General features: G+C 42.4%; 1 protein-coding gene across 2 annotated transcripts in view; it reads right to left on the minus strand.

Annotated features, from left to right (window-relative positions):
- Window positions 1-11096, minus strand: part of rif1 (replication timing regulatory factor 1) — a 46838-nt gene extending 35742 nt beyond the window's left edge. For both annotated transcript variants that reach the window (XM_034109755.2, XM_034109754.2), the window contains exons 1-7: window positions 10888-11096; window positions 9852-9900; window positions 8012-8151; window positions 2554-2632; window positions 1164-1260; window positions 575-705; window positions 397-491 (exon numbers count right to left, since the gene is read on the minus strand). In XM_034109755.2, the coding sequence (XP_033965646.1) occupies window positions 397-491; window positions 575-705; window positions 1164-1260; window positions 2554-2632; window positions 8012-8127 (518 nt within the window). In that variant the 5' untranslated portion in view covers window positions 8128-8151; window positions 9852-9900; window positions 10888-11096. The remainder of the gene's footprint in view (window positions 1-396; window positions 492-574; window positions 706-1163; window positions 1261-2553; window positions 2633-8011; window positions 8152-9851; window positions 9901-10887) is intronic.
- Between the last annotated feature and the right edge of the window lie 535 nt (window positions 11097-11631).

Genomic DNA, 11631 nt, shown 5'->3' on the forward strand with positions numbered 1-11631 from the left:
ATGAAGCCGTGAACATTTCTCCCAAAATGTTTTGTAAATGAGGTTAATCAAGCGTAATCTGATGGACCTTTCATTTATTATTTACATTATCAAGTGTGTGCAGCAATCAGGGGAGCAAACAGATTTTGACAGCATGACAAGTTTTGTTTTTAAGGCTAAACCTAAAAAAAAAAATACAGCAAAATACTTTGTTTGAAAAAATATGTTGTGAATTTTGGATAATATTAAAAAATCCTTCACAGCCACTAAAGGAATCTTTAGTAGTGGCCTAATGTTTACCTGCAACGGTGCAGAAATCAGGCAGAAAATAATGAAAACTGGGCATCCATATATAGATTTAGAGTTCAAATGTATTTCCGTCCAGTAAAGCATTTCTTTGACTCATTGTTTGTGTACCTGATGATAACGTTTAAGGCCTCGTGCTCCAGCACCACAGACTGGATGTCCTCTCTGCCCAACACGCTCTCCAGAGCTCCCAGTATGGACGACACCTGGAAATAAAGCGGATCAGAACTGCAGTATAAAAAACACCCGGCCCCTCCACTGCCTTGTGTTCAGCCATTCAAAAGCTCACCTGTTTGCCCACCATCTCTGGAGGAAAGCTCTGTTTGGAGATTACCCATAATGCTCGGATGCATGTGTTCTTATCTGTCCCCTTCACCACCAGGGAGCAAAGTGCTGAAAGTAGGTCTGCTGCGAAGGTTTCTGGAAAAAGACAAATGGAAATCCCACTCATCAGCTATTAAGACAGACAGAGAGACATACAGAGAGACAGGCAGACAGACAGGCAGACAGACAGAGAGACAGGCAGACCGAGAGACAGACAGGCAGACAGACAGACAGACGGACAGACAAAAGACAGACAGACAGACAGAGGGACAGACAGAGAGACAGACAGACAGAGGGACAGACAGACAGAGGGACAGACAGACAGTGGGACAGACAGACAGAGGGACAGACAGACAGAGGGACAGACAGACAGACGGAGAGACAGACAGACGGACGGACAGAGGGACAGACAGACCTTTATTTATCCCGAAGGAAATTGTTGTGCCAGAGTTACAAAATACAGGAACCATAGACGGTCACATAAGTCATGTAAATTCCCATAGAACTTAATCAAATTATGAAAAGTGAGGTTTCAAATATGTAAATGTGTGTACCAGGCACTGCAGCGCTGACGTGAGAATGATACAAACAAAATCCCAATGCCTGCAGGGCGGCTTGGCTCAGCTCTGCATCCGGACCGGTTACATGAGCCTGGAAACAACAAGAGACAAGAGCAGAATTAGGCATCTTAGATATCAAGAGCAAAACTAAAGTGTTTAATAATTTAGTTTTTGAGAGAAGGGGCGGGATTAAATAAGTGTAAACTTCTTCCCACCCCTTTTCGGATGTGTAATTAGAACATATTGTTTATATATCATTTTCACTCCATCTTCACCCACGACTGTACCCCTGTACATGGTTCAAACCCCATCATCAAGTATGCAGACGATACAACGGTGATCGGCCTCATCCACAACAACGATGAGACGGCCTGCAGGGAGGAGGTTCAGCATCTGACTGAGTGGACAATAACCTGGCCCTCAACACAACAAAATAACGCATTGTGGACTTCAGGAGATCGAAAGGCAACACACACACACACACACACACACACACACACACACACACACTCCCATCCACATAAATGGAACGGCGGTGGAGCGTGTGTCTAGCTTCAAGTTCCTGGGGGTCCACATATCCGATGACCTCTCATCAATACCACCAGCGTCTCTTCTTCCTGAGGAGACTAAAGAAAGATCACCTCTCTCCTCAGATTCTGGTGAACTTCTATCGCTGCACCATTGAGAGCATCCTGACCAGCTGTATCACAGCCTGGAATGGGAACTGCACAATGCTCAACAGGAAGGCATTGCAGAGGGTGACGAAAATCGCCCAACGCATCATCGGTGTCCCACTCCCTGCCATCGAGGACATCCAGGGGATACGGTGTTTGTAGAGGGCGCACAACATCTTCAAAGACACCTCTCACCGTGCAAACTATCTGTTTGTCCTCCTACCCTCGGGGAGGCGCCTCAGGAGCCTCCGGTCCAAGACCAGCAGGTTCAGGGTCAGCTTCTTCCCCAGGGCTGTTACCCTGCTGCCCGCTGATAGGCTCAAGCCCATACCCACCACCCACCTGTTTATATATGTTACTGTCAATGCCGTTTACACTGTATATATATTCATCTGTTTATAGCCTATTTATAATTATTCTATTAATAAAGATTCCATTTATAATTATTCTCATTATGGACTGTTGCACTTCTGGTCAGATGCCTAACCTTACATTTCATCACTAGTACATGTACTGACAATAAAGTTGAATCTGAATCTGAAGTCAGTAATATCTTTGTTTATCAATTTGATACTGCTTAAGTCTGTACAGTATCATAATTCTCTTTATTATAACTGTTTGTATTATTGTTCTAAATCAAATCAAGAGCTTTGATTTAAGGTGGGTAAATGTAGAGGGTTTAATGTAGGAATGAAGTGCAGAAGACTCACCAAGATGGATTTGCCCAAACGAGGAAAGTGCTTTTCAACAGCAGGGAGAAACTGCCGGCCCTCGTCTCCACTGAGCCGACTGCAGGGGAGAAAGCATCAAGTCAAAGTCAACTTTATTGTCAATCTTTCAGCTTGTGTGTACAGACGGAGAGATCGAAATACCATTTCCCACAATCCAGAGTACAAAAATATGTATATCCTACACACACAATCAACAGACACACATTTAAAAAGGTCCCCTATTATACTGTTTTTCATCAATATATCACAGGTCTCAGATATATACAAAACATATATCTGAAGTGTTTGGCTCCAAATACCAAACAGATCATTGCAGCATTACCCATAATCCCCTCTGTTTCAGCCCTGTTTCCAAAGTGCTGATTCTCTGTCTGTTACTTTAGATGAAAATAAGGAGCCCCTCCCCACGCCCCTCTGAGGGATATTTGGTTACAAAGAACTCAATGGAGCTCTAGGAGGAGACTCAGGTGATAAGGTGGGGGGGGGGTTACCTTGGTTGCTGATTGGCTAATGGTTACACAAGACAACACATCGTTATGACATCATAAAGTGGCCAAAATCTGATCAGCTCATTTTCAGACAGGTATTTATAGAAATGGATCAAAAAGAGAGAGAATCTTTATTCCTGAAACTTTCAGAGTCTCTTTCCACAGAGGGGACACATGGTGATGTAGAAGAGACATGGAGAAGAGGGGACATGTGTTGATGTAGAAGAGACATGAAGAAGAGGGGACACATGTTGATGTAGAAGAGACATGGAGAAGAGGGGACACATGTTGATGTAGAAGAGACATGGAGAAGAGGGGACACATGTTGATGTAGAAGAGACATGGAGAAGAGGGGACACATGTTGATGTAGAAGAGACGTGAAGAAGAGGGGACACATGTTGATGTAGAAGAGACGTGAAGAAGAGGGGACACATGTTGATGTAGAAGAGACATGAAGAAGAGGGGACACATGTTGATGTAGAAGAGACATGAAGAAGAGGGGACACATGTTGATGTAGAAGAGACATGAAGAAGAGGGGACACATGTTGATGTAGAAGAGACATGAAGAAGAGGGGACACATGTTGATGTAGAAGAGACATGAAGAAGAGGGGACACATGTTGATGTAGAAGAGACATGAAGAAGAGGGGACACATGTTGATGTACAAGAGACATGAAGAAGAGGGGACACATATTGATGTAGAAGAGACATGAAGAAGAGGGGACACAGGGGACAGAGAGCCACAGCTCGATTGAGCCTTCTATTCCCATAGCACTCAGTAGTAATGATTGTATGTGCTTTTTTTAACGATAAAATTGTTATTCTTAGAAACAAAATCAATGACCTCTTGCCTTTGACCAGTAGTGTTATCAACAGCTCCCGGAAACGTAAGTTCAATGATTCTCTCTTCTAAACCATCAACGTGCATGTTAGACCCAATTCCAACTAAGCTGTTGAAGGAAGTGTTTCCATTAATTAGCACTTCTTTATTAAATATTATGAATATGTCTTTATTATCAGGCTATGTTTCACAATCATTCAAAGTAGCAGTGATACAACCGCTTCTTAAAAAGCACAACCTCGATCCAGAGGTTTTAGCCAACTATAGACCTATTTCTAATCTTCCGTTCCTCTCAAAGATTCTTGAGAAAGCGGTCGCAAAACAGCTGTGTGATTACTTAAAAAACAATGATTTATCTGAAGACTTTCAGTCTGGCTTTAGAACACATCATAGCACAGAGACAGCTCTGGTTAAAGTCACAAATGACATTCTAATAGCCTCTGACAAGGGACTTGTCTCTATTCTTGTTTTGCTCGATCTCAGTGCTGCATTTGATACTATCGACCATGATATCCTATTGCAAAGACTAGAGCACTTAGTTGGCATAAAGGGAACTGCTTTAGGCTGGTTTAGGTCCTATCTATCTGAACGCTCTCAGTTTGTACGTGTTAACGATGAATCTTCCACGCAAACCAAAGTTAGCCATGGAGTGCCACAGGGCTCAGTGCTCGGACCTATTTCGTTCACATTATATATGCTTCCGTTAGGCAATATTATAGGAATCATTCTGTAAACTTTCATTGTTATGCGGATGATACTCAACTATATTTATCAATCAAGCCTGATGAAATTAATCATCTAAATAAAATTCAAGACTGCCTCAAGGACTTAAAAACGTGGATGACCTTAAACTTTTTGATGTTAAACACGACCAAAACTGAAGTTATTGTACTTGGCCCGGAGAATCTACGAAACAAACTATCTAAAGATATACTAACTATGGATGGCATTCATTTGGCCTCCAGTGAGACTGTAAGGAATCTTGGTGTTATATTTGATCAGGATTTATCCTTTAACGCCCACATAAAATCAATTTCAAGGACCGCCTACTTCCATCTACGTAACATTGCAAAAATCGGGCATATCTTGCCTCAAAACGATGCAGAGAAACTAGTCCATGCATTTGTTACTTCTAGGCTGGATTATTGTAACTCTTTATTATCAGGGAGTACCAAGAAGTCAGTCAAGTCGCTTCAGCTGATTCAAAATGCTGCAGCTCGTGTACTAACCAGAGTTAGGAAAAGGGACCACATTACTCCTGTTCTGGCTGCCTTACACTGGCTCCCTATAGAACACAGGATAGAATTTAAAATTCTTCTTCTCGCCTACAAAGCCCTTAATGGGCAGGCGCCATCTTACCTTAAAGAACTCATTATACCCTACTGTCCTACTAGGGCATTGCGTTCCAAGAATGCAGGGTTGTTCCTAGAATCTTTAAAAGTACAATGGGAGCCAGAGCCTTTTCTTATCAAGCTCCACATTTGTGGAATCAGCTTCCAGTTTGTGTTCGGGCGGCAGACACCCTATCCGTTTTTAAGAGTGTGCTTAAGACCTTCCTTTTTGATAAAGCTTATAGTTAGGGCTGATTAGATTCAGCCCCTAGTTTTGCTGATATAGGCTTAGTGTGTCGGGGGACATCTTACTTCTCTCTCTCTATACCTGTGTACTCTCATGTTCCGATTAACCCAGCTTCCCCAAATTTCTTTCTTTTTGGTGTCTATATACGCCGGGATCCGGAGTCATGGATGATCCTGCGATCCTGTGTCCTGCATCGCGAGCCCTGGATCTTGAGTCGTGGCTGTGGTCCTGGATCATAGGTCGTGGATTCATCTTCCTATTATACACACATGCATTTCCAAACATTTGGACTACCTATGTTGCAAATGTATTATCTTTTCAATTTACACACGGCATCTATTGCACGTCTGTCCGTCCTGGGAGAGGGATCCCTCCTCTGTTGCTCTCCCTGAGGTTTCTCCCATGTTCCCTTTAAACTGTGGGTTTTCTCTGGAAGTTTTTCCTTGTACGATGTGAGGGTCTAAGGACAGAGGGTGTCGTATTGTCATACTGATATTCTGTACACACTGTGAAGACCACTGAGACAAATGGAACATTTGTGATATTGGGCTATATAAATAAACATTGATTGATTGATGTTGATGTAGAAGAGACATGAAGAAGAGGGGACACATGTTGATGTAGAAGAGACATGAAGAAGAGGGGACACATGTCGATGTAGAAGAGACATGAAGAAGAGGGGACACATGTTGATGTAGAAGAGACATGAAGAAGAGGGGACACATGTCGATGTAGAAGAGACATGAAGAAGAGGGGACACATGTTGATGTAGAAGAGACATGAAGAAGAGGGGACACATGTCGATGTAGAAGAGACATGAAGAAGAGGGGACACATGTCGATGTAGAAGAGACATGAAGAAGAGGGGACCCATGTCGATGTAGAAGAGACATGAAGAAGAGGGGACCCATGTCGATGTAGAAGAGACATGAAGAAGAGGGGACACATGTCGATGTAGAAGAGACATGAAGAAGAGGGGACACATGTTGATGTAGGAGAGACATGAAGAAGAGGGGACACATGTTGATGTAGAAGAGCCATGAAGAAGAGGGGACACATGTTGATGTAGAAGAGCCATGAAGAAGAGGGGACACATGTTGATGTAGAAGAGACATGAAGAAGAGGGGACACATGTTGATGTAGAAGAGACATGAAGAAGAGGGGACACATGTTGATGTAGAAGAGACATGAAGAAGAGAGGACACATGTTGATGTAGAAGAGACATGGAGAAGAGGGGACACATGTTGATGTAGAAGAGACATGAAGAAGAGGGGACACATGTTGATGGAGAAGAGGGGACACATGTCGATGTAGAAGAGACATGAAGAAGAGGGGACACATGTTGATGAAGAAGAGGGGACACATGTCGATGTAGAAGAGACATGAAGAAGAGGGGACCCATGTCGATGTAGAAGAGACATGAAGAAGAGGGGACACATGTCGATGTAGAAGAGACATGAAGAAGAGGGGACACATGGTGATGTAGAAGAGACATGAAGAAGAGGGGACACATGGTGATGTAGAAGAGACATGAAGAAGAGGGGACACATGGTGATGTAGAAGAGACATGAAGAAGAGGGGACACATGGTGATGTAGAAGAGACATGAAGAAGAGGGGACACATGTTGATGTAGAAGAGACATGAAGAAGAGGGGACACATGTTGATGTAGAAGAGACATGAAGAAGAGGGGACACATGTCGATGTAGAAGAGACATGAAGAAGAGGGGACACATGTCGATGTAGAAGAGACATGAAGAAGAGGGGACCCATGTCGATGTAGAAGAGACATGAAGAAGAGGGGACACATGTTGATGTAGGAGAGACATGAAGAAGAGGGGACACATGTTGATGTAGAAGAGCCATGAAGAAGAGGGGACACATGTTGATGTAGAAGAGACATGAAGAAGAGGGGACACATGTTGATGTAGAAGAGACATGAAGAAGAGGGGACACATGTTGATGTAGAAGAGACATGAAGAAGAGGGGACACATGTTGATGTAGAAGAGACATGAAGAAGAGAGGACACATGTTGATGTAGAAGAGACATGGAGAAGAGGGGACACATGTTGATGTAGAAGAGACATGAAGAAGAGGGGACACATGTTGATGAAGAAGAGGGGACACATGTCGATGTAGAAGAGACATGAAGAAGAGGGGACCCATGTCGATGTAGAAGAGACATGAAGAAGAGGGGACACATGGTGATGTAGAAGAGACATGAAGAAGAGGGGACACATGGTGATGTAGAAGAGACATGAAGAAGAGGGGACACATGGTGATGTAGAAGAGACATGAAGAAGAGGGGACACATGGTGATGTAGAAGAGACATGAAGAAGAGGATGTTGCATAATAGGTGACCTTTAAGATAAAAACACAACAATCATTACAAAATAACAGTCACTTCAACGTCTTTGGGAAAGTACATTCGTGCACGACTGTCCATAGCAGCGTAAAGAGTACTTGAGATTTTACTGAGGCAAAGCATCCTCTCTGACAGATGCAGATGCTGGACGAAGTAGCGTACCTGGCGATGGTGAGGTAGGCGTCCGTCTTCTCCGACTGTCCCACAGCGGCGTCCTCCAGAGACTCCAGCAGGGGGAGGAGGCTCGAGCCACTCGGAGGCTCCGCCGAAGCCATCATTATTATTACTCCCCTCCTCGAGGACTGCAGGAGGAGAAGACATAAAGCAAGGAAGGAGTTAGGAAGAGGGAGAACAGAAGCCATGTAGGAAACAAGAGGAATATTCTGAGGACTGGAGGAGGAGACAGGAAGCAAGGATAGAGCTCAGAAGTACTGTATTGATCCCAATTTGGGAAATGTTTGCGTTGCAGCAGCATAAAAAGATAAGGAAATGTACATTTACTGCACATATTTGATATCCTTCTATTTCAATGTAAGTATGTAAGTGTTCTTAAAATAGCTGTGTTTTTTTTTTTAAATTGTTGTTTTACTTTTATGTATTAAACCTCCCCCCCCCCCCCCCATCACGTGCACTCCGCTCTGCATCAGCCAAACGGCTCGCTGCACCCTCGCTGCGAGGGGGACCCAAGTTCCCATCAGCAAAAACACGTGGGTTTGCTATCCTGGCTCCAAAATGGTGGAATGAGCTCCCATTGACATCAGGACAGCAGAAAGCTTACACACCTTCCGGCGCAGACTGAAAACTCATCTCTTTCGACTCCACCTCGAGCGATAGAACTATTAACAAAGCACTTATATACTAATAAAGGACTGGCTTATCTAAAGCCAGTTGAGCAGCACTTGAAATGTCTTGGCTCTATGAAACCTGATGTACTGATATGATTCTGTTTTCTTCAAGTTTGTATCTTGCTGGTCGAACGCACTTCTTGTCGCTTTGGATAAAAGCGTCAGCTAAATGCAATGTAATGTAATTTATGCACACGAGTCAAATTCCTCGTACGTGTCAACCTACCTGGTGATAACCCTGATTCTGATGATAAGAGAAGTAAACAATCCAAAATGTAAACATCTCAAATGGAAATAAAATAGCATTAAAAAAAATATATATATACATGTTGAAATACAAATGTGCAGTAACAACATATAAAAGCAGGATAGTATATATATAATATATATTAACTGTGCAAGGAGATGGATTTAGTGAGAGGGAGAACAGAAGCCATGGGGGACAAAAAGAGAAGAAGATTCTCAATCAACCAAGTGAAGAAATACATTATTAAATAGGAGTCCTAACGCAAAACACAGACGCTATACATCCTGTGAGGCAATGGTTGCTATGATTATCAAGGTTGTGGGTTCGATCCCAGCCCGTGAAGTCAACATGTCGAAGGGTCCTTGGGCAAGATACTGAACCCTGAGGTGCTTCTGATGGGGGGGGGGGGGGGGGGGGTGTGTGTGTGTGTGTGTGTACAGTCCATTTACTTCAAATGGTAATAAAACGATGCATCAGAGGGGTACCGTGTGCTTTCCTAATTTCAGCACTGACATTTATTAATGTTATTGTGATTTTGAGATTGTGCCTAATTAAATAGTCAGTGATTTGCATCAGATTGTAAACACCATGGCCACCTACATCTCATATACAAGTATTTGTGTATGTACTTTTCATTATGCAAATACATTTACTACATTTCTGTTGACATCTTTATTTATTTGCAATACTCTCTCACAATGCATTTTATATTTGAAAGCATATCTTATAGCTTGTAACACTATGTGATGGCTATGTGGACTAGCTGAATTTGTAATGCATATTTAATGAGCATTATTGGAGGGAGTCTGCTTGGATTGCCAACGACTGCTGAGGTCTAACTTTATGCAGACAGAGTTGGCATGACGGGAATAAGCAGGGATATGGAACAAAATGCATGAACAGAACTTACCTCAGTGAGCTTTAAGTAGAGCTGCGTTCGCCCTCCACTGTATCCAGATCTGGACACACGATAGAAATCAAGATTATTGCAAGAAAAATGCAGGTGGTAGAAGTACTCAGATATTGTACTCGAGTAAAAGTACTCAGATCTTGTACTTGAGTAAAAGTAGAAGTACCAGAGTGTAGGAATACTCTGTTGCAGTAAAAGTCCTGCATTCAAAATGTTCCTCAAGTGAAAGTAGAAAAGTATTATCATCAGAATATAGTTAGCGACAGTAAAAGTATTCATTGTGCAGATGATATGTGTTTTCTAATGATTGATCATGAAAGTGTTCTCAAAACTGGTAAAGGAGCAGCTAGTTTGAAGGACTTTGTAGACTGCAGGTAGCTGGTGGATTTACTCCAGGTGGAACTAAAGTCTGATTTAACACTTGATTATATTTCACACAATTAATCCAGATCTGGAAAGTAACTAAAAAAGGTATTAAATACGTGGAGTAAAAGTACTCTATTTACCTCTGAATTGTTGTGGGGTAGAAGTAAAAAGTAGCACAATATTGAAATACTCAAGTAAAGTACAAGTATGTCACAACTTTACTTGAGATCAGTACTTGAGTAAATGTACTTAGTTTACTTTACACCACTGGAAACATTTTAGTGGATGACGCATGTTGTTGGATGCTACCAGAGGCCAGACGTCCTAATACACAACTTCCTCTTGGACACCCAGAGTTACCAAAACAAGTCAAGTGTTTTCCAGCTATAAATAACACAGTTAAAAAGCACTAATTGTATTAATGCATCCACTCAGCGAACAAGTCAGTGAATGCATCTTGTAGCACTTTAGCAAGCAGCCTGCTAATGATACCTAGCTTTGACAGGTTAGCTGCACATAGTACTGATTAATCCGGGTAAAAGTGGACTAATCCCGGGTGACAACTCCTCAACAGCCGGCTCACATGTCCTGCTTTATTTAGACTAACTAACAATAATATAAACAAACATACCGAACACATATTCACACTTTGTTTTGGCACACTGCTCACCTCGGAGGAAGAAACGCAAGAAGCAGAAAGGACTCAAACACACCATGAAACCCACTAAAACCACAGGCCTCCCAGTCCACTGTGAGCTGGGTGTTTGTGTCGATGGCCCTTCACTTTTTTAATGTTCAATAATGTAGTTTCCTTCTTCTCTTGTGCTCTTCTTGTGCCCCGCGAAATTGCTGGCGCCAAACCACCACGCCGACGTACAAAATTACCTCTGACCCCACTACGTCACATCCGGTTCAGCCTCTTTTACCTTATAAGGAAAGCAGCAAATTGACAGTGTTGTTATCTCACTTCTAAACAATCCCTATTTCTCTGCATAATAAATGTAAACAATAACATAATTAATACAATAAATGAGACTGCCATCCTTCTGTACTATAGACAGCAATTTAAAACATGTTTTACCTCTATTAAAAAATATACATACTATAAAATAAAGCAGGGGAAAGTACTTGTTGTTGTTGTTGTCTTAATAATAATAACGCATGATACGCTTTTCTAGACACTCAAAGACGCTTTGACTGAGAATAAAACACAACAACAAAAAGAGATACAAAAAGAGATAAACAGAACAGAAAATAGGGGGGGGGTCAGTGGTTGAATGCAGTGTGGAACAGGTGGGTTTTGAGTGATGTTTTGAATGCGGTGAGGGAGGAAGAATCTCTGATGGATTGGGGTAGTGAGTTCCAGAGGGTGGGGGCAGCAACGGAGAAGGCTCTGTCGCCCCAGGACTTGAGG

The sequence above is a fragment of the Pseudochaenichthys georgianus genome, chromosome 21 (genome assembly GCF_902827115.2).
Source record: "Pseudochaenichthys georgianus chromosome 21, fPseGeo1.2, whole genome shotgun sequence".
Lineage (NCBI taxonomy): Eukaryota > Metazoa > Chordata > Actinopteri > Perciformes > Channichthyidae > Pseudochaenichthys > Pseudochaenichthys georgianus.